This window comes from Serinus canaria, chromosome 3, assembly GCF_022539315.1.
Source record: "Serinus canaria isolate serCan28SL12 chromosome 3, serCan2020, whole genome shotgun sequence".
NCBI classification, from domain to species: Eukaryota; Metazoa; Chordata; class Aves; order Passeriformes; family Fringillidae; genus Serinus; species Serinus canaria.
Genome location: NC_066316.1, coordinates 44,911,640 through 44,936,748, shown reverse-complemented (window position 1 = coordinate 44,936,748; position 25,109 = coordinate 44,911,640). Strand labels below are relative to the sequence as shown.

The 25,109-nt window shown below is 35.7% G+C and overlaps 1 protein-coding gene across 1 annotated transcript in view; it reads right to left on the bottom strand.

Annotated features, from left to right (window-relative positions):
- Positions 1–25,109, bottom strand: part of RYR2 (ryanodine receptor 2) — a 381,235-nt gene that overhangs the window by 258,360 nt on the left and 97,766 nt on the right. The window contains exon 3 of the mRNA XM_050972655.1: positions 6,422–6,526. Coding sequence (XP_050828612.1) covers positions 6,422–6,526 — 105 coding nt within the window. The remainder of the gene's footprint in view (positions 1–6,421; positions 6,527–25,109) is intronic.

The following is a 25,109-nucleotide window of genomic DNA, read 5'->3' as shown; positions in this document are numbered from 1 at the left end:
CAGCCACGAGGACAGGATAGAGCTGCCAAGCACAGCAAATCTTCATGGCATGCAGTATTAGAATAGCACAGCTGCTGGGCAAATAAATATTGGGGAAAATGCAGCAAACTGCACACTGAAGTGTTCAGTAGATAATGCAGCAACTAAGATCAATTTGCAGGAAACTAAAAAGGGATTTAACCCTTCATTAAATTAGGATTTCATTTTGCCTAAAAGTAAACAAATTTCAAGCTTACTAAGGCAACTGAGAGCCAATTTTTCCACTGTATAATAAAGTCTAGAAAAACAAATAGCAAAAAAAAAACCTTCAAGTTTTCTCAGAAGTAAAAAACCAAACAACCAAATACAGTGTGATTTTCCAAACAGGCACCTAAAAATCATTTAACTATAAATTCTAGAGAGTCCTAAGCTCTCCTGATGTATTTCCTAGCTCCTAGTTCATTATGTCATTCCAAACAGAATTTGTAATTACTTGCACATTCACCTTCTTGCTACAGGTGACATGCAAAGAAATCCTTATTTCACTACTGCACTCTACTCTAGTAAGCAATCAAAAGCTGACATTTGAAGTGAAAGGCCACAAAAGCAGCTGAGGGAAATCCACTGGGCTCCATTGAGGATTAGTGAGTTTGGTGTATCTGTCCTGCTGGAGTCATTAAAACACAATTCCAAAGGAAACACATTATGCTCCAAGTGCAGATGATTTTAGTAGCGAGCAGTTCATGTAGCATGAAACCTAGCCATTAGCAAAGGAATTGAATGTTCCAAATAGTTTGCTGATAAAATTGGGGAAAAAAACCCAAAAAAAACCCAAACAAACAAAAAACTACAGGAGTTTCATACTCCTATATATACCTGAACAAAAAAAAAGCCCATGCATATACCTCATGTTGGGAGACCAAAGCACAGATCAAGAAACAGCAGCTCCAGAAGCTCTCTCTCACCAAAATAGATGTCTCTTACTCTACAGCCTCCCAATGATATGAGATTTTCCTGTGGATGTATGGTACAGCAGTAGAATTGGAATGCTTTGGCACTCACCAGTCTTCTGGTAGACCAGAGTGAAGAGAATGTTTTACCACTGCTGACAAAAACTACTTAAATCTCTGTAAAAGACAATTTAATAATAGAGTTCTCAATCACTCCATTGGGATGGTGCAGTTAAGAGCAACCCTCTATTTGGGATACAAGGTCTCCCATCCACACACAGATGTACAACACACTGGCATGTGAAAGCAAGTCATGTACACCTGTACTTATATGTGTCATATGTAAATTCACACATATGTATATAGTCTATTCATCAGGTATGGCATGTAAAATATGATCCAGAATTTTCAAATTTCAGTGGTCTTATTTATTACAATTATCATGAAGTACTATAAAAGACATAACAAGATGGAAAAAATAGTATATTATTTATATAATGAGACTGCTGGATATATTTCAGAAAACACAGGCAAACCAAGTGTAACTCAGCATAATAACAAGATTTTTTTTTTCAGCCAACACAGATGATAGATGAGTTTGTGCTTGTCCACTTAGAGAAAAATTGCCTTTAAATGCCAAACTAATTTAATTTCCTGTACCTAGTCACTGAGCACAAAACTGGTTTTTATCTCTTTGAAGTAACAAAAGCATTAGAATAGAATGAAAGTTCAAACTAGCCCCTTTTTATATAGAGAGTAATGGTGTTTGGAATACTCAGATTATCCCACTAGAAAAAATAATTCATATTTAATAATATGAAAAACCCTCTGAAATATATTTCAAATAATAGTTAGTAGCAATGGGCTTTATGAGGTTTACTTTACACTTAATTTTAATTTGCACACGATGTTGGCAAATTTTGATCTTAATGCCTATTTTTCATGCAGCGTGTTTGCTTGGAGATTATTTAAAAAGAAAAACCTTTCAGACAAAATCTAAATCATTTTTGAACCAACCTAGGCTAAGAAAATACGTGGAATCCTTCCATTTCAAATATGTCTGGATACCTTTTCTTTTGGATACCCTTTTCTACTGCGTATACAGCAGCACAAAGGGAAATAATTTTCCTTGTCATAAAACATGAGACAGGTAACAGCATACAATGTTCAGGTCTGTTGCTTAACTTTCATGAAAAAGTCATTTAAATGTCAAAACTGAAAGAAGCCACAAAATTATAAACCCCTCCCTCACATCTGAAATCTGGCAACTTCCTTCCAATGTCTTTGTGACACCTTTTCTCAGTGAAAAACACCTGTGCAGAAGGTGCAATAGCACAAGAGCAGTTGATGGTAAAAGAGAAAACTATGCCTTCTTTTCCTCTTATAGGATATATCAAGTTAGATCCCTTTCTCCTACCCAATATCCATCATATCTGAAAGAACTATCTAATCCTGTTTCTAATATTGTTCATATTGTCCAGAAATTGCAGAAGTTGCTGAATTCAAGAGCACTAATGTATAGATGGCCAGGCTTCACTTCTTAAGAAAATTAGGGAAAATTTCCAGGAAATTGATTATGGCATTTAATCACTTTTATTTTAAGAAGAAAGTACTAGATGATAGAGGTCTTGAATCTAGAAAAGAAAGATGTGATTTAAATTAAAATATTTTTTAAAAAAAATAAAATCATCAAACTACCAAAAAAGATCATCAGAGGAAAAATAATCAGAAGCAAAACACAGTTCCAGGAAGTTTTAATGACATTCCTAAATTACTCCAGAAGTTATGGATTCACCTTCTCAGGATCACTCCAACTAATGAGTTTTAGTGAAATACAAGGCACTTGGGTCCAGAGAAGGTTCACTGGAAATAACAACCAGGCTAAGAATAGATGGCCTGAATGCTTTTTATGGTCTTAAATGCTTTATTAAAAACATAAGGACTTCCATCTTCATCTTACATCTGTTTTTCTAACAATAAAAAGTTACACTAAGAAAATGAGCCAAAAATATTCTAAAATAATACCTAGGCTGTAGGCCACCCTTGTGTAGGACTGTGCACCTGTAATTCTGCTTGCCTAACACACCATAGCCCAGACTATGTGACAATACTCCTCATTATACAATTATTTACTATTCCATCTCCACAAGATTCCTCTCTTTTTCCTCATCTAATTCTGGTTTGTTAGTTTTTGGCTTTTTCTTTCTGTCCTGCTGATGAACTGATGAAAGTGGTACATGTATATACCACTCCACACCCCAGAAAAATATTTAAAAAAAAAACCTGTTTAAAATGAAAAGCAAAAATAATGCTACCTAAGCAAATAAAGTAGCTTTTAGTTTTATTTTTGAAACCAAAACCATTCAAGCTAGCTATGAATGTCAGTGTTTTAATAAATTGTCAGAGCTATTTTACAGGGAAATGATGAAACCTCAGAGCACAAACTAACTACTCAGTGCCTAGAAGAAACAGAGCACTACACACATTCCTTGTTAGGAAATTTCAGTCAATTTTCACTGTTGCCTTTGATACACTAGCATTTATCTGGTTCAGAAGAGTCAAGTAGGTAGACTCAGATAGATGGATCACTGATCTCACAAAGTATGGAAATTCTCATTTTGGGGTTCTTGCACTAAAAATATAGGCATTTCTGGCAGAGCAAATCTTGCACCTTTAATGCACACTAATTGAGAAATAGCAGTAAATCCAGTAAGTGCACACAGTTATTCTTTCTTAGGCACGAGAAAGCTGCTTATTGTTCTGACTCAAGTCAGCATGAGATCTTGTTCATAGTACTCAGCCATGACATTACTGCTAACTTACCTGTTATATAACAAGAATACCTATTATATAAACATAGCATTCAAGAGATTACACAACACAAAAGGCAAACCAGCACTCTTATAAGCACAGCATCGTAACGATTTCTAATGCAATGAAAAGTAACTGAGGACTGAAAAAAACTCCTTTTGCAGGATTGTTTCCACTAGAAAACTGAGGTCACACTGAAACAAGTTTATAGTAACAATTTCTCAAAAAATTGTTATAATTTCTTCTACTAAATGAAATGAAGCACTGTTATTTTAATAAAAAGTATTAATGCTTCTCTAGGAAGGCAATAGTGCTTTAGGCAAGACAAATTACCTCGTATCTTAAAACTTCTTTTAACAGTTGCTTCAAACAGATATGAAGCTGTCTATATAAATACCTGGCCTATGATTTACAAATATAAATGCAGAGGCAAAATTTATGTATTTTTCACAGAAAGCATGTACAGATACAAATGTCTGTTCTATTAATTTATCAGCAAGTACATATTCAGTCATTTTAGTACCAACTTGACTTTCAGAGACTTACTAAATAGAAAAATATTGAAAACATGACCTTGCGTTCATCTACAAATTATTTTCATAATTGCTCTCTTCTAATATCAGGATATTAATATGCAAGAGACACAAGCAGATTCCTAATGCATTTCTATAGAAGATATTGCAGTAGAAATATATTTATGATTTACTGAACACCATCTCTCTCTGTTGGTATAGCTGTAGTTCTGCATCTTCTGCTAGTGTTGGCATTTAATAGGTGCTGAGAGCACAGTAAACTACTCTGTAAACAGCCAAGAGCCACATAATGACCACACTCAGAACTTTGCTAAATCTTTCTTGTGCACATCTCAGAAGACCTTGGAGTACAGAGCACTAGAGACCAGAGCAGCTGCCATCAGTGTTATTTAGGCATGGGTATAAGTTTCTAGAATTCTGACCTTCATGGTTATGCACAGAAAACATCAGTAATTTTTTTCTAGAAAATACCAGATTACCACCAAACATGGTGTGTCTCATCAGTCAGTGTGCCCCACAAAAATCTTTTTCTACTCACATCTAGTGCAGAAAATAGTCCAGAACTAGTTCAAATATTCCACCTAAGACCCCTACAAAGCTGTCTTAATTCTATCCTGTTCCCAGCAGAATACATTCTGCAGAGAGGTTTGCTCATTCTCCAGTGTTCTCTGGGTGTGATCTCTTTATTAAAAGCAAATATTCTCTTAATACATGGCCCCAGCACTCTGCTAAAGACAGTGCAAGAGAAAATCTGCAAGTTGATTTTATGATTTAAAGAGAAGTTTCAGTACTTCATGTTCAAAAACTGCATGCTTTTTCATTCACTGCATTCTGCCCTATAGCATTACTTTATCACACATTCCCCTACACTTCCTTTAGTTCATGCCCCTGCTCACATCTGTTGGGAATAAACAGAAAGAAAACTGCTGCTCTGCTCTACACATGTGGCCATACACAGTTATCACTGTACATCCTGGGGACTGGACTGTGATTTTTGACATTATGCCTGTCTGTGTCTGTTCTTTTGATTTTATTTTTTTCCCTGTGAATTTGCTTGCTCCTGGTTTCAGTAGTCACAAAGTAAGGGAAGAGGGGTTTAGAAGTCTGTATCTGCTTACTCTGGTACCACCTCTTCTCTCAGATATGCCTGTCACTCTCTTGGAACAAATTGTCACTGCAGAACACACTCTGGATCATCCATGGGACTGCCCCCAGACTTCATTTCCCAAATACCATTTTCAGTCTAAGTGCCTGGCATTTCATGGGACTGACTACTCTACATTAGTTTGGTTTCTTGAGGCATCCCCATAAATACCAGAGGTATGCTTATCTCCTGCCAGCTTTCTTGACTGATGGACTTATGGTTAACACCTACTTCTCTTTTGCCTGTACAACTCCTATGCTTACTGTCACTCTTTCTCAAAAATTACCAGGATTTGAGCTAGAGCATAGCATTTAAATGAACACTACAAGGTGCATATGGAACATTCAATTACAGCATAACAAATCAAATTAACTGCACTGCAGGGAACAGTAATTACACTACTATGATTTGTTTGTAAATAACTATTTGCTAGTCAAAAAATTAATTAATTCTTATTAGGAATACTAATAATAATTCTTATAGGATTTCAGTAATTCCTATATCCTTCATCTTCCAGACTGCAATTTCTTGTCCACCAAGCTCCCTAATATTTTACCTTCAGCTTAAAGGTCTGTCACAGCATATTTTAGCACAGGGCACACAGAGGAGTTTCATTATTTCCAGACACAACCAGCCTACATCTAAGTCATTTTAAGACCTTTTGACAGTCTCACCCAATATAGTCAGGAATGCTCAGAAAGTTTATTTGTTCAGAAGAAGTGATCAAGCTTTATATGACACATTATGAGATTCTCAAATTATAACACCCTTGTAACTCTACACTGACTCATAGCACATTGAAACTGTGAATTTACAACTCTGGCAAGCTTCAGTGGACACTGCAAGTGCTTATAATTTCAAAAAAAAAGAGACCCTTCCTGTAGCAAAGGAGGGAAATTCAACACAATCATGCGATAAGCATGTGACAGCCATGAAAGCTGTGGTATCATAGGAAAAAAGTACTATTTTGCAAGATGAAAAAAGGTGAATATATAATAACTTACCCCTTCTGCCTTTTCTTCTGTGTTAGCCAGCATTTCCTGGAGGGCCCGTACTGACAGAGACTGCTCCAGCACAAAGGTGCAGATGGACAAATCAGGTGGAACATTCTAGGTAAAAGAGAACCATGAGATCACATTAGTAACACATTTGCCGAGTAGCACTTTCCAGTGGCTCTATTTTGCCTCACCATCCATGGATCTGGAACACATAATACATCTCTGAGGCTATGAAATCCAGCTACATACTGGGCTGCAACAGTTAGGTTTTAGCCAGTAAAGGGAAGCAATGCTCTGCCCAACATGGGTGTCAGGTCCCCTCTACAAAGGAAACTCTCAATACAAGAAGAAACCAACAAATCTTAGCAAGTTCAGCAGAGCATCGCCATGAATGTCAGGGCTAGTGCACTCCCCCTCTGTGTCTGCAGAGAGAAGGAGAGGGATCTTGAATTCTCTTTAAAAATCTAATAGTGATTACAGGGGAATAGAGGCAGACTCTTCTTGGATGTGGTCCTTGGAAGGAATAGGAGCAGCAATACAAGTTGTACAAAGAAAATCAGAGAAAAAAACTGGGAGTGGAAAGGCTCCTAAGCAAAGAAATGATGGGTCTGCTTGGACATTAGCACATGGATCACGTGTCCCAGACATTATGCTCAGATTGTGAGGAAAACCAAATTCAGTCTTTAGGGTACTGGTAGTTAGGCAGAGCTCATCATTATCCTGAAGGTCAAGATGAATTTTCATAGCAGAAATAGGGGACACCAAGTACCAAGGTCAAGCCAGCAGCTTCAAAGCCTTGCAGGGCACTATACTTCACCACAGGCTGCTCTAACTGGGCTAAAACTAAAAAGTCTTACAAAATTATTATTTAACTTGTCACGCTTGAAATAAATATCATTGAACTACTGAAAAGGTATTTTCCAGACTATCATAAAAATTCATATAAAATTGAAAGAGATTTGTAATAGCGATGTCTAAGTTACAAAGTAGCAAAGTAAAATTAGATTTTATGTGGGGATCTTTTCTTCTGTTAATAGAACATGCAACTCCTACGCACCTTTACTTGCCTCCAGAAATTCTTTTGCATCCCTTCTCTATTTTCTTTTCATGGTAGTTGCATATTTTCCTTTAGGAATACTTCTACTGACTGTTGAAATTCAGGTCTTTACACCATGAATACTTTTGCTGCTAAAGCTGTACAACTGCACACTTACTCAAACTGTGTACAAAGGGAAGAGGCAACTTCCAAGGCCAAATTGTAAAAGGAAGTTACAAAATCTTCCCCCCCAACAAAAGTTCATTTTCTCAGAATACCTCACAATCTTACTAGATCTTACTACTAGATCTAGACTACTAAATCTCACTTATTATATTTCTGTTCATCCATACTAAACACAACAATTCAGGTCTGTTTAATACCTGTTCAGGTCTTTTTAATTATTTTCCAATACCTATATTTTAAAGAAATTAATGTAAAATTGTACTTTAAGTTTCAGCCAGATGAAAATGGTTTTAATAGCATCTTCTGTGGCATGGGTTTTGACTGGCTTATGCAATGACACTTTGGCATCAAATAGTTTTTCAGCCAAGCCAACTCCTTCAGAATCAGGTCTCTAATTATTTATCAGTGTTCTCATTACTATTTTTCTTATGTAGCTAGTCAGATACTACAACAGTCTTTTTAATGGTAAGACTGGGCCAACAAACAAACAATTAGATTGTCTTCAAAACATCCTTGTAATGTAAGTGCCATCATGTTGCCCTTATGTTACAAAGCAGGAACGAGAGCACTCAGAGATCTCAGGCTGCAAGGTGCTGCTTCTACCCAGTTCATGTAAGGACAGTTTTCCAGTCTAGAAAGTGTCACAGCCTAACAGGGCAGCTCATCCTCCAGTCTGTCCAGTTAAACTGACAAACAAGAGTACAAACAAAAGAGAAAAGATGCTCCATACACTGTGCTCAGAAATTAATCAAGGCTAACTTTTCTGCATCTATAACCAAGTCTCCTTAACAATATTCCCACTGTTATTGCTGTTATTAAAGTAGCATTTTTGCTGGCAGAACACGTCTCAGATACAATTGTGGGCATATCAAATGTTTCACTATGGAACCTACCGCACAGGTTATATACTCTCCAATATCGAAAATCCTGCATCGTTCCAAACACTGATCAAACCAACTTAACTAGGACACTTTTACTTCATCCATTTCATTCTCCTTTATGTTCAAGACAGCCATGACCACTTCCTTTCCTACCCATTAAAACTGAAGTAGGAAGTCCTGATGAACACTTTTCAGCTACTCTCATTGCAGGTAAGGCACACTTTTTGCTGCTAGGGAGTAAAAAGAGGAGAACTGTATGAGATCATTTTTTAATTAAGTGAAAGAAGTACTGTGTTCTTACAGTCTAGCAAAATGTTAGAGCCAGTTCTTTTTTTTCATGAGGCAAAAGGGAGAGCACATTATCCCACCTCATCTTCACTGCATGAATGCCTGGGTACTTGGTGGCCCTCAGAGAGAAATGATTTTCCCTTAAGAGCTTTGGAAAGATGCACCTACTGATGCTTGCAGGGAGCATGTGATTTAGACCTTCCTCTCTGGCAGTCCCTCAGCCAGCTCTGCTCTACTGAAGATCCAACCGGCATGACTGCATCAATCCCAGCACGTACAACAATCCAAGCAGGGAAAAACAGGGGACAGATGCAGAACTGCCAATGCATTTAGCTCAGTTACAGCTCTGCTCATCCCTATACACTTTATTTCAATGCTGATGCTTTTAACGCTATGGATTTAAAGGATGAGGCCTTGGGCCTCAGACACAGACTGAAGTTTCCTCTCTTGAATAGCCCCCTCCAAAGACAATAATTCCAAGTAATTTTAAAGCTGTCATTTAAATTTAACAAAAAATTTTTCACAAGTGTCTTTTCCATCTCTTCAAAGCATAAAATAAAAATGAGGAAAGAAAACCAGAGTCTTTGTCAGACCTCTGATTATCCATCTTATTTTCTGTCAAATTATCTCACACACAGACAGAGGACAGCATATGAAAAATAAACATATTCTATGGCAGTCTAACATTCTCTACTGAAAAATATCTCCATGCACAGTACATAGTACATTTTAGCATCCAGCCTGGAGAGCAACTGCATATTCTAGCAGCTGCAAGGAAAACCTGGAGCAATTTGTTTCCAAGATTAGGCTTTTTTAAGGACAGGTGAAATGTGTTGGCAGGTATTTCAGTGACTGATTTGCTAGACTATAAACACACAATTTAATCATTATAAAGAAAATATCTTGCTACATGTCTAACACCCCAACAATGCACTTTTAATGAACACCAAAACTACCAGGTTTAACTAAGAGTTAAATGGTAATAATATATCTCTATTTTGATAACCGAATACAAACTCTAACCCCAAAAACTGACCAGCTCAAAAGCAGAGGTCTCATCAGATGTAAATAACAATATTAGCAATATTCAACCTTTTTTTCCACCAATTTTCATCATATTTATATTCTCTGCAGTAGCTTTTTAAATGAAGACATAGAAAATTAATTCATATTCTAAAGTGGGGGTTGGTTTGTTTTGTGACAGAGTATATAATGTTCTTGGACAATCCAGGGAATCTGTATCACTTCAGTTCATATGATCACTGGAAATTCTGATAAGCAATGGCAGTATTCAATATAATTTATCTTCAGTTCATTTCTGACACATTTGCAAAATCAATCATATTTAAATGGGTTTGAATATAAAATATGCTCACTGACTTATAAGGTAAATAGTAGTAACTCCAGTTTATCCCAGTATTAATTAAAACATTACTGATTTGGCTGCCACTTTATGTTTAGATTTGCCCTCTTGTCAATTTTTCTTTTTAGAAAATCTACTCAGTCATAATTACAGCCTAATATGCAAGTAGTTAAATTTTTAAAAATGTTATTACATAAATAAAGAGAAATTGTATATTGCATTTCAAAAGGACACTCGGTACCTCTAGGAGAAAAAAAACCAATAAATTATCATTACCTTTTTCTATTGTTCCTTCATCATGGCTTGTAATAGCCCAATCAGCAAAATAAGTTAAAATAAATGTAATGGTCATCTGGAATTTTTAAGGCATACCCATTGCTGAAGTAATTACTGGATTATTTAGAAAACTGGTTAATTCCTTATTCTCCCTGTCATTTTAAACTACATTTATTGTGTACACTAGTTTTCTGTAGTAATATTTGCATATTAAGCTACGCTTTACTCTGTGGGAGGCAGATTTGCAAATTAGATAATCATACCCTTTATTAAAAAGGTGTTTCAAGTAAAGCTTTTGAAATATATTTCAAAATAGCCCTAACTGCATTCCAACCCACAGGTGAATCATGGGTACTGGATGTATTAATTATCCTCAGTTTCATTTTCTAGAGAATTTCTGTTTACACACTCCAACGAAAGCAAGAGGCTGAGACACAAAACTCAGTGCTGTTGTCATTACTCTGACAATCACACAGGGCTAACAAGCCACTGGAATGTACAACCTGCTCACATAATATGTTGCATATAATCTTGTGAATGTAAACTGAACTCCTGCCTCTCATAAATCAAGTCTTGAAGAAGACTGAAGAAGAAGAATTCTTCAGTACAAGACTGAAGAATTCTGTTTGCATCAGCAAACAGAATTCTGTCTCTATAAATAGGCAGCTTCACCTCAGCTTTACTTGTCTTCCTAGATATTTGCAAGCTTCTTATTTTTCAAACCAAATTCCCAATTAAATGGACTTGAGGGTATTTAGTTTTAAACCGCATACTGGGAATTCACACAACAGTCCCTAATCAATCACCTAATTAAGCAGCCTGATGTCAAAAAATGAGATGTGGGTGTTCATAACTCTTTTTAATGCTAGCACATTTACTAGATGCCTAACTTCGAAAATCCAAGTAGGAGGACTCAGAAAATTCATTTTAGTACAGAATTTAAAAAAAACATCTGCAGTCTATTTGTGGGAGTAGCCTGAAAGAAACTGAACCCATCAGCTATTTTCAAGTTACATTTCAATTTATACATCTCTATCTTTCAGGCAGCCCTTTCTATTTAAATGAGATTCATCACTGGTGACAGTGATGAAGCACACTCAATATAACCAAGGAAAAACTTCTGTTTCTAGGACTCTAGATAGAAGGCCTGGCTTTCCTTGTTTTCAAGCTTGTCATCGAAACAATGGACCCAGAACAGAAATATATGGGTCTGACAACCCAAGTCCTGTCAGCCAAACAGAATGAACCATATTCATCAAATCCCAAAGCAGAAAAGACAAAGAATGAATTATGAGCCTCACAGTTTCAGTTCTGTAGAGTATCAAGTAACACTGTCCTCTCCCTAGAGCTCCTCCAGGAGCAGTGTCAAGCTCCCATGTGTTCACCATGAGCAGACTGTGAAGGTTCCCGGGAAACCTCCTACAGAAAGTTTGCTATCAGCTGCTTCTGACTATTTCAGTCTGAAACCATTGCTTTCTGTCTGAGGCTTCTATAGGACATTCCATCCCAAGCAGGTGTCTCTCTCAAAAGCAGAGACATTCTCAGCATTCAAAACTTTTCATGTTACTCTACCTAAAACTTGTAATGTTCTCATGTTTTTGGAAGAGCAGCTTGACAAGGAAGTGGCTTTTTGTCACAAGTACACTTTTCACTTTTTCCAGGAAATACTTCAAAAATCCAGGCATGTTCTACTTCCTAAAAAATTACATTTTCACACTGTGAAAAGTTTCTTGTTACCACCTGAAAGCTCAAAAGTGTCCTTTTGCACAGGAAAACTGTTTCAGCTGTTTCAGGAGATGAAACTTAGAAACTGACAGGAGGACAAAATCAGAACAGGGTCCAGAATAAACTTAAAAAAAAAAAAAAAAAAAGGAACAAGGAGACAAACACAGGGAAAACCAGCTAGTAGTGGAACTGAGGCCAGACACAAATACCTTGCAATCATTCCATTTTCAAGTCTTGAAACACAAGACAGCTCCATGCCCTTGCCCTCAATGGTTCTCTTGAATTGTGTTGGTTGCCTATGCCACGTGCTCATCTCCTGGTTAATCTGACTTAAACAACTGACTGTTTTATTTTTCTTAAAAATACTCTCTCTAGAAACATTTATAAAGTTTCACCATCCTATCCAGATGGTGAAACTTTATAAATTTTTTTATTCTCTGTGAGTTTGCACAGCATTGAAGACAAAACTCCTTCCCCATTTTCATTTTCAGATAGTGATTTGTCATCTGCTGGTCACTCTGTAATAGATCTGATTGGCAAAGAAAATTGTGTGTGCCTGAAACTTAACCTGTACAAACTTGAAGGCATAGAAGGAAACTGCTTCTTGGGGTTTTTACTTCTCACAATCTTCTTTAAAAATCCATAAGAAACCTACTTCTACTTAAGATGTTCTTACTAAAGTACAATTACAGTATTCTCCTTTATGCTGAAAACAGAGTTTCATCTCACAATTTTTCAGTTTTTGTTCTTTGGAAATAGCTTTGATCCTGAAAGCTGTTGAAGGTCTTGAGGTCATTATTAACATAGCAGACTATCTTAATCACTTGGAAGCTGTAATTCTTGGTAAGGTATTTACTTTCTGTATAGATTAAGGGCTGCATACATTCCATCTTTAAATGGATAAGAGGCTTTTTCCTCTTACCCTCCATCTCTTCCCTCTAGTCTCCTTTCTAACCTAAGGACTTAAGTCCCACGTATCTACATTACTGAGAGCCATTTCCTTTTTATCTCCTTTTTGTAAATTTAAAAGTCTTTGCAACAGATAGAAGTGATATTAGGTAAGGAACCATACAACAGCACTGCAGCATTGATGGATAAACTTGGTCAATCAGCTCAATGCCCATCACAACATCTGCTGCTGTAGCCAGAAGCTTAGATGAACTTAATTAATAGTGTATCACCCTAGTGCAGTGAAAATGTGTTAATTTTTAAGGTAATTAGGAAAATTTCATGCTGATTAATAAAATAAGAAAAGCTCATAGGATGAACAGCATTACAGAGGGTCTAGGCACACATCCAAATTAACAAAAACACGGTTTATCTTCATAACAATGCTGAAAATGCTATCTTATTATGCTAATCTTATGTGTACAATTCAAAACTTTAATGTTCCCTTTTATTCTAAGAGATTATGTTGTATTTGTAGCTTCTGCAACGAGTAATGGAAAAATCTAGGATGATTATTATCATGGGAGGGTACTGTTGCTTTAGAACCTGGAAGGAAGCAGCTACCCTTTGATTCTTGCAGCATCAGAAAGATGACCTTAATAAAATACTGTTTTGTTCCTCTCTGAAAAACATACCAGATAGCCAAAAGGAAAATCTTCCTAATCCCTGTCCAGATTTAATATAAGCCCTACACATTACAACAATCATATTTCTAAGTAGCAACCCTGTAACCTTTCAGGATCAAACAAACAGGGCAGACATACACGTTTTGTGCCTGTAATAAGTGATACAGCCTGACCTGTGTCAGTGGAAGTTCTTGCCCTTGCATAATAACCAATAGGCCATTATTTGCTGAGATTCTCTTACTGTTAAATTTGTCCCATATTTGAAATCTTCACAGTAGAATTTTCTCATTTAAAAGTACATCCAAATAAACATAAACAATAATCATTCCAGAATACCAACTGATATGAGCAATTCATCTACACTGCAGTAAACATGAAAAATTACGTCTAAGAAAAGGAAAATCTGCTTATTTATCTCATAAATTATCAACTAAAAAACACAACAGATATCCAAATTTTAACATTTAAGGATTTTGTTGTAAGTATATTTTCCATTGTATGTTGCTGAAATCAGTGGTCAACCTGTGTACCTAAAAAAATCAAATATTGCTTAATGGGGCGCTGGGAGTTTATGCCCTGATTCACCCCGACTTGCCCTTAAATGAAGGAAAGGAGGTGCATCATCAGCTCTCTCCTGGGCAAGACAGTTTAAAATTATATTTCAAAAAAATTCACTACCTTAGAAGATATATACATCCACCTCTGAAGAGTAAAGAAAATCAATCAGAATCATATGTTGAAAGTTTTTTAGTAAAAAAAAAAAAAAAAACTATCTTTAATAATGAAGTTCTTGCTGTTTCAGAGAAACTCCAGCAGATAATTTGGGTCAGGGACAGAAGGATTTGAAAAGTCCTAAAACCAAAGACTGCCTGCCAGGAAAATTCCAGGGAATTAAGGACTTATTCTGACAAAGTTCCACTGCTGATAAAAAGTGCAATAATACTTTCAGGAAAAAGTATCTGTTTGGGAAAAAAAAAAGCTAACCATGCATACTTAGAAACTGTGGCTTATCTATCAATGTCGAAGTATTTAAGGCCCCTGCTTGCCTGGGCATGGCACTACATCTGAACATCCACTGCATGATGTGAAAACAAATACTTGTTTTAGTATACAGCTCTATGAACTACAAAATCAAAAAGGATAATTGCAAGAGTAATTTGTCCTTAATATTCAAATTTTGTTCTTTCTTGGTCTAGGGTGCCCAAATACTGCTATTAAGCTGTTAAGATAAAACCAACTGCTGCTTTAAATACTTTTTTACTTATTGCTCAGTAACACAAAGAATAAACAGCTTCCACTAAGTACTGTCTAGACAGAAATACCCACATGCATTTCCCACCTGCCTCGGAAATGAATTGTGCAAGAAGCAATAAAACAAAAGGCTTCAAAAATTAGAGATAGTAAGGACAGTCTCAAGAACCTAAACAACCTGTGGAGTTTTTTTTTCCTGTAACACTTGAATACATGTTCAGTGAGGAGTATAATGAGGAGGGAGTACAATAAGTTCACAGGTATCACCCCTACCTGTGAGTATGGCATTTGTTTAGATCATTGACCAACCTGGAGTTTCCTCCTTTAGCACAGAGCCAAGATCTTCTTTTTCCAAATTTCACATTCTGACATCAGATAAAAAGATAACTACAGAACTTTGCAGACACCTATTACACACAAGCACATATCATTTTCTAGATGGTTCAAATTTTAATTTGCCAATACCTTAACTTTCAACTAACCAGGCAAAGATGTTTCACTCTCTTACTCCGGTGCCTGTCTGTGCTGGGGCTATAAATAATCTTTCAATTGTCTGGTATTGTTTTTTTCTAAAAAACAGACCAAGAAAAAAATCCATATAATTGTAAGTTCTTCAAAATAGCTAAAATTCTTTTTCATTAATTCTTCTAAGGAATTCTCATTTTCTATAGCTAAAAAAAATTAGTAAGAATTATGCAGACAGTTATGTGTATCACCTCCATGATAAATTAGCCAGGAACATGAAAAACAAAAAGGAATTATTTTGCTAATTTGAGCTAATGAAGACTTACATAGCTATTAAACTATGATACATTTATCAAATGTATCAGCCCAAAGAGGCTTAATTTATTGTTAGTGTACTTCAGACCAAATCAAATATCAAATATGGCTCTCAAAGCTTATTAAGCTTTATTCTTAAAACAGCTAATCAAACTAGGCATGTTTCTTATTTAAAAATAAGACCTTATTGCAATTTGACTTAATTTCTATTGGCCTTTTTATTTGCTAATTCTCAATCAACTTACAACCACTAGAAAGAGAACGTCTCTATTGATGGGCATTCTAAATTATTGAATAATGGGCACTCAAATTCTTTCTTGGAAAATCAGTTCATATTTCATATTGCACTGAGCAGAATATTTGTTTGCTTTCTGGGACCTCTGTCCAACCTTCTCATGCAAGTCCTGTGCTAGCCCTGTTTCTTTTCTCCCGCTGTACTGAAAATGTCACAGAGATTTGCAATTTTCCTTCATGCAGAAATAGTTTGTCCCTGCTGTTTCCTTTAAAGATCAATACATACCTTTGCTGTTTAAAGAATCTTAAACTATCAAAAATAATTAATCCTACATTATCTAAAGCCCTTTGAACAACTCTTAATTTTGATTTTGACCCACAGCTCTGTCAATTATTGCCTTATTGCCAGCTGTAAAATTTGTGCAAATCTAATTGGTCAATACTAGGAAAAACACCAAGAAAAGCTGAAATTCTTAAGTCCCTGTTAGATGTGGGATAGAAGTAGAGCTTGCAGTAATAAGGGAAGATTGTATCAGATGTTTGAAATCAGCCTGGTGACATTGGTTTCCTGATTTTTAATCACATGTAAAAAGTCAGTGCTCATGAAAAGGCAACATTTTTGTGCAAGGTGTCTTTGTAAATATGCCAAGACAAGAGTACAAACACCTGGAAGATGGAATAAACTTCCCCTTCTTAAATACATTCTTTATATCCAGGAGGGAAGAAAAAGAAAACTTGGAAGGAGTTAAAGCTCCATATTATCCACCAGCTTTATTCCCATATTCACATTCATTTCTATCATTTACAGGTTTTCAAACAAACAGCCAACATTCAGCAATTATTCAAAAGCAATTAAACACTCAGGAAAAGCAGCCTGAACTGTAACCTTGAGCATTTATGCATAATCTTTAAGAGCATAATAACTTATTTTACCATCTGGCCTGTGTTTTTTTTAATGCAAAATAAAGCAACTGTTCTTTTGTTTGTGAAACAGAAAAAGTTAATCTTGTATTTGTATATGGTAACCCAACAGTCAGCACCGGGAAAGTTACTAAACCAACTTGCATTTGGCTTTCAAACACATCATCACAAAGCATACATCATCAAACTCCAAACTACTTCCACTTGCCCAGTGTCCCTCATCCAATTCAGACTATTTATAAACTAAAACTCTTAATTTAATGCTGAAAATATTATTTTCATGCTAGCAAATTACAGCATTAGCCAGTTGCTACAAAAGCACAAATAACCTTCCTCCTTTTTCATGGGGAAGTAACCAGGAGGTAAAGTCTAAAACCTTGAAAATCACAACCCAAAAGGCCTGTTTCAAAAAGTCTTAAGGAATAAACAAAAAAAATATTTGATACTCTTTTTTCCATTTTGTTTCAGATGTGATCAATATTAGATACCTCAAATAAACACAGATTCACTCATTAATAGGCCACATTTCTGTGACCTAATTTCTGAGAGCCCATTGGGCTAAGATTATTCATAAGAGTCTGCTGAACCAGATTTAGACTAACAGTTCTTAAAAATACTGAGTACAAAGAATTAATACCATGACTTGAAGTGCAAAGAAGGGGTACAAAGCTAATTTGGAACTGCTGTTTTAGACAAACATTCATCTAAAAGGCTTAAAATAAGCATTTATCCTTTTATGTGTTCTTAGCTTGAAACACAGATTTATTAATGTTTTTACAGGTTTTCAGATGTGTAGCTGTGTATCAGTCTAATTAAAACTCAAATGACGGCTTTGCAACTACTCTGCATGTACTAATGAAGTACATTTCACTCTAACCCTTCAGAGAAAATATTTAAAATGCTGAGCTCCAGGGGACATGGCAGAACATGCCAGCTGTGTAACCTTGTGATGTTCAGTTTCCCAGGGTAAGGCAGCAAGCCTGAAGCTTCTGGGGTGAGCTTGCACTGAAAAGCCAGCACTCTCACTGGCATCAGACATGAATGTACCCAAATAAAAACCCATACCTCAAAATATTTTTTATGTCCTCTGCATATCACCTATTTATCTTTCAAGGACTTTCTTATTGTGTTTTACTACAGTTACTGCATTTGGTGAAGACAAATGATCTGTTTGTAGTCCTTAACATATAGTCCCAAGATGATTAAAGAGTCACAAGGTTTATATACTAAATGGGGAAAAAGACAAACCCAAGCATCTGAACCCATCAACTGTGCACTTGGATGAAGGCACTGCTTTGAACAGACTGTTCAAAATGCAAATAGATAAACCAACCATGCAATGATAGCAACTCTCCTTTTTACTAGGAACTGAGCTAAAAATGTTAGGACTCAGAAAATAAATCACAGCAAACTGGCAGGCTTTTAGAAGCCTCTAGAAACTTACCAAACCAATTACAGGACTGTACAGCACATATCTGACTTCATTTGATCACAGTGTTCGTGTTACAGCCATATCTCAGACAAGATTTTACAGCATAATATCTGCTTCTTTTTACATTTTAATCTTTAAGTAACAAGATGCCTAAACAGTTACCGGGATATAAAGTGATAAAGGATAGTTATATAGTTATAGTTTTAAATAACTGATTTAATGGGATTTTTCAGGTTTTCTTCATTTATTTTAGACCAAAAGTGGAATTCCTACACCTGTTCTACAAAATAGAACAGATGTAGGAATTTGTATTTGCTTGTTTGTATTTGTTCCCACACAAATACAAACAAACTCAAAAAAAAAAAAAACCCAACAAAAAAAAAAAACCCTACACAAACAAAGAAAAAACACCCAAACCACCCACATTATATGTGGGTTTGTAAACATTTAGAGTTTGTTTGTTTTTAACAAACATTTAGATAATGATGAAAGTTGCAAACCACATTTTGTCTGGAGAAATTACAACTCATGTTTTGTTCATTAAATTTCATAAATTGTATAACTTTAGGCTAAGTTTCTTGATTGGATGGCCTATGTCATTAATAGTGTGAAACAACTCATTAATATTTTAAAAAATGAGATTTTGAATTTTTTCTTGCATTGCTTAGTTGAGAGCAGACATGATGCATGCATAAGTATCATATACATAGTGCCATCACTTAGAGTATTATCATCAACTAAACTGACCTACAATATTACTTTGATTCTATCTTTCAGCTTTTTTCACTCTATGTTCAGGTTACATGTCATGAACTCTATCAGCATATTTAGGAATTCAGAACTTTCTTTTGCAGGTTTTCCCCTCAGGTGCTTTATCAATTACAGTGTTACATATTTTTAAAATATACTTTGACAAGAAAATCCCAAGTACACAATACATTTAAAGTTTTATAATAAAACTCCATGGGTTCTAAATAGCGACTATTAAGCATTCAGGGTTATCCCCAAAACCAGAGAGCTGGCCTATAATAATGTCTCACTTTTAAAAATATTAAGTAAGAGAGCATCATTTTAAAAGAAATTCTTTCCCATTCATGAATGCAAAGTTTGAAAATAGGAAGAGCTTTAAATTCATATTTCATAGCAAATTATGCCTTATTAAGCTAAAGCTCAATGTGTATCTCAGGCAAAACTAGATTTGATAAAAAATATTTTAAGATCTGAAATAATTCATTCCTGTGTGAATTCAAAACTTCAAAAATCTGCTTCAACAGGGGATATAATGAAAAATTAAAATACTAAGGTTTCCCAGATTGGATCTATGATTATTACACTAGGTCTGTGGTGACCTGCTTGATACCACACATTTTGTTTCCTTTTTAAAAAATACCTGAGTTACAGGTGACAGTTCAAATATTCTAAAATGTACTGTTATGACTAGTAACAATACCCACGATTTTCAGCTGATATGAAAGCCACATTTCTATTGCTGCTTTACAGCCATGGAGATCTGAGAGTGTTTTTCACAGTCCAAATGTTTCACATTCATTTTGAATTATTTAATTTCCTTCTCAATAAACATTTATGTTGGTTTCTGGGACTAATTGCAAGGATCACAATCAGGTCTGATGAATATAACTGCCAATGTTCATTTAGGCTCAAAATTTATACAATATGTACAAGAAGTAAAAACTGATTTAGATATACGTAAATAATAAAGATAATATTTAAACATTTGTAAACCCTATGTTGCATAAAACTCTATACAATGTTGTGAAACACACTGTTTTTATTTACATTACTCCTAGAGAGCATTTTTCTGAGAAAGAACGGCTCACTGAACAAAATCCTGTCTGATCTACACCTATGATGACTTCATCTAGCTATGTCTAATTCATGTATGTCAAGTAGGCCAAGTAATGTCTAAGTATTCATAAATTCTCATCATTTACATTATTGAAATCACCAGTTTTAGTCAAAGTTGGCTAAATGGAGTCCTCTGAACATAAGATTACATAAGATTAAATGCCATCTTTATCATTATATGGGAATAATCATTTTGGCAATATGACACAAAAGCAATTTAAACGGCCCTAGAGGTGCAGTTACAAAGCCCTGACGAAATTTTTTACTTATTATAAAAGGATGAAGTGGAAACTCATGTACAGAAACGAACCACAGCAATTACATTTAAAAAAATTCCAACCAACCACCTTACTAAATGACATATTCACAGAATGACCCAATGCAAACACAAGCAAACAACACTGATCTAATTTCTGAGAATGAACCAATTTTTTAACAGCTCAAAAAGTATCTGCTTGCATCCATATGTTAATAGACACCACATGCTTTTTTATCTATTTGGATTTACACAATCTAAAACTGTGCACAATGCAGATACTGTTCCTCAGCTGTCACAGAGAGTTTCAGACTCAGTCTCTCAGGAGACAGATTATTTGTCTTGGGCACTGAGAATATGTTTGCTGGAAAAGATAAAAAAAGAAGGCAACCCTTGCCTTCAGATCTTACTCTCTAGAAGACAAACAGAGAAAAGAGTTTTTCTCCCAGAGGCAATCAGGGTACAGGAGTTCAGGCCAATGTCCCACCATTCAGGATGACACCCTTCTCCAGACACATCCATACATAATTTGACTGCTGGCATGGAAACAGCTTGCATAAATACTTGAAGAATCATATTTCCATGCAGCCTTGTCTGTGCCAGGTATGACCTTCCTCAGTCCCCTCCCCTCATTCTCCTCTTTCCTTTAAGCATAGCCACCTGTCCAGCTCCAGCCAATTCATCTGACCAAAAAAAGGGCAAAGATAAAAATCAAATTATTTGTACTTGTCAGCACAAGAAGCAGTATGTCAGTCTTACCATCAGGCTTTATTTTCTACTCCCTTACACAGCAGCAGCATCCAGGGGCCAGCAAAAAACAGAGCATCAGCAACATTCTCTGGATAAGAGTCAGAATTCCCAACCAACTGGCCTACACCGAATCTTAAGAGCCTTTCTGCTCTGACACAGAAGAGACCCTTCAAAAGCAAAATGGAAAATAAGTTATCAAAGTCTTACTTCCATTTGAAGTACCTCCTTAACTTCACAAATAGAATTATTATCAGTTTCTGGACCCTGCTCTCAGCACTGTAACTTACTATATGTAAAAAGATCAAACCATGCGATCACACACTGCACTGCCTTCTTGCTTTCTTTAGAAAATTAAATGAAGGAAAAAAATAAAAAACACCAAAAAAAAAACTTGGGTGGCCTTTTTAGACCTTCAAAAACCCTCATTATGTTATCCTCCCCTCTCTCAAGATGAAATTATAGAGACTTCAAGAGGGAAAAAAGCCCCACACATAGTTTTTATCAGTACTTTCTAATGATGTAAAGTAGGTCCATACCTCAGGGCATAATGAAATTAATATGAGTTAACCACCTGTGATAAAAACAGGAAATAAACCCAAACCCTTATGCCATTTAGAAAAGCATAACTTAGGTTTCAGTGTTCTGCTGTGCACTGATTCACAAGGGATCAACACTGCCTTTGTGACTGACCCAGGGCTGAGCATTTTTCATTCTCCACTATGGACAGGAATAGTTTTCAGAAGCTTTTAAAACACAGCCCCACCTTATTTCCTTTTCAGCAATCCATGCATTATTTAAGTCTAAAGAAAAATTATTTCCCTAGCAAGACAACAGAATATTTTAATGAATACACTTCCTCATATTACCAACATGTTTATATAAAGAAAGCAACAATCTACATTCAAATGTAAAGAAATAGATCTTACTGATCTTGAGATAATTCAATTTATATTTTAATAAAGGTATTAATTTAAAATTACAGCAAATAATGATGAAACAAAATTATCTATAGGCAACTGAGAAAAGGAAGTTTACAGGTCTGCTGGTTTTGGCTGGAGACGAGTTAATTTTCTGTCCAGTGGCTGGTACAGGGCTGTGTTTTGGATTTGTGCTGAACACAGGGGTGATAATATAGAGATATTTTTGTTATTGCTGAGCACGGCTTGCACAGAGACAAGGCCTTTTCTGCTTTCTCAGTTCTGATTCTCTTCCTGGTCCCACCCCTGATCCCACTGGGGAAGTGAGCAAGTACTTTCTGTGGGGCTTGGCTGCTGGCTGGGGCTTAACCATGGCAATGAGACTTTTGCTTTTTTTTCCTGACAGCCATCCCTTATTTTCTTCTTCTTCTTCTTTATGAAATGAAAATTCATGCTACATATATGACAAAACTTGCTGAAGAAATAATCATGTAAGGAAAGTAAGCATTTTAAATTTTGTCTTCAGCATGCCTTCTTTGGGTTTTATTATTCTTGCTGCTGCAACTTTTTCAATATTAAAAATTTTTTATGGTTTATGAATCTAATATTGCTATACACTTGACCCTTCCAACCTATTCCTAGAAGATCTCTTTTGAGACAGATTTGCTTTGAAATTGGTAGAAATTGAAATAGAAATATTTTTTCTTGAGCTACTACACCTCTACAGATGAGGTAGTCATGAGTTTGTCTTGGGCAAGCCTGTATGTTTTATATTCAGGACTGTCTCCTATTAGTAATATTACACATAATTTAGATCTGATGTCTTGTTTATCTGTTACCTTGCTCTTCAATATATGGGGTCAATTAGTGCAGGGCTGCAAATTGCTCAATGTCAAGACCTTTTCTGCTCCTCAACCCCCTCCACCAGCGAGCAGGCTGAGGTCACAAGGAGTTGTGAGGGGACATTGCCAGGACAGCAGACTCCAACAAACCCAAGGGATATTCCAGACCATATGACCTCATACTCAGGAGGAGAGATGAAAAAGGAAGCAGGGGGTGATCAGAATGACTGCATTTGTTTTCACCAGCCAACATGCTGCATGATAAAGCCTTGATTTCCTTGGGTTAAACACCTGGCTGCTCATCGGAACAGGTGAGTGAACTCCTTGTTTTACTTTGCCTATAAATCTTCTGCCTTATCTCCCAGTGTTATTGCTATACAGAGACAAGTATTATTAGTCAGCTGTTAGCAAATTATTCTATCAAGATTTACCTTCAACTTGACCATTACTTAAGTAGTGTGAATTATTTAGTGATCGTGGGGCAGGAAAGTGCACACAAAGAAGCTGTGCTAATCAAATGTCAGCTACACCGTGAGGACCCACATCCTGTAAGACACTGGAGAAAAGCACAGCAACAAGCATTCTCAAAAATGCAAGTCCAGGATGATAGCTGAAGTCTACTACTCATGTTTGGCCTATTACTGGTGCTTGGGTTTGCATCCCATCCTTGATATCTGCCTGTAAATCAGATGCCCCACTACTATTTGCACTAAAGAGCATCACAATCCCACTCTACCTGGAAAACAGCCTCTAAGACATTCATTTTAACGGGCTCAAGAATAGCTGGAACTATTTTCAAATTATCACACCTCTTTGACTATTTCCTATGTTCTTCCTTATATAATGCAATAGTAACATGCTATGGATACAGACATGAGGGATGAAAAAATTTTTTTATTTACTTTTATTTATAGTCAACTTTGCTTTAAGGATTTGATAATTTTATGGCTCCCTCAGTATTTATATCTATGAATGACTTCAGATAAGCTCATCCTAGCAACTGTCAGCTCTCAAAAATTAAAACACAGATGAGCTGTATGGGCTTTCTTTTGTTTGTTTGTTTTAACCCCAAGCTCATGAAGAATGAGCAGAATACAGATTGTTTCATAAAACAAGGAGAAAAAGCAGCATCAGCAAACAAGCATACAAAACTGATGTGAAATCTACACTGCATTCCTTAAAGACAGGAATATTCAGGAGTTTTATATGGGAAGAGAGAGACTGTAGATCTAATATCCAAACCTACTGAATGATATGAAATTCATTAAAAAAATATTTCAGGCCTCACAGGCAACTAGAACTACAACCACTTCTATCCTAGCACATTTTTATTGTTAAAAAGATTCATTTAAAACAGAGCAGCATGAATTACTTCATCAAGATCACTGCTATTATAATGAATCATTAATATCCTTGTGAAAAATTTATTATTATGAATAATGCATTCAAAATGATGAGACAGAAAATGAAGCATTATTCTGTGAAGTATCAGAGAAAATCAAAGTGATGCTATAAAAACTGGCAAGATAACCATCATTTTTTGTTCTAAATCTTTCTAGATGTCTTTCCAGATGCTTTACCTTTATTATATTTTCTTACTGAATATTCATATTTTAAGTAAAGAAAAAACAAATATGTTTAACAATGTTCTTCCCTTTCTATGAAAAAATGTCCAAGTACATCCATTTCTTTGTCCACAAAACCAGTTCTGCCCTCAGGAGGCCCATTTTTGTCTTCATAACATTTATTTGAGCATATGTGATTGTGAAACAAAATCCCTTCTTTGCTATAAACAGCATAGTTATTTTTTGAAACTATCTACTGCATATGTACCAGAGTTAGAGGAGGCTTAGATAAAATGTGTTAGATGAGGTGATTTTGATAGCTGCACTATGCTCAGATAGGGAATCAGGTTTCAAAGTAATAATCATTTCAACATAAATGACACAGAATAAAAACATCACAAATACAATAATTTAAAGTTAGAATCAGAGCCATCAATTTGTCTTTCAATTTGCAGTACACAAAAGTTGCTCTGTGGCTTACTGCAACTGAGTTCAGACAAGCAAAATAACAAGCATATTATTTGGGGTGGCCTTCTGCAGCTAACTAGTTT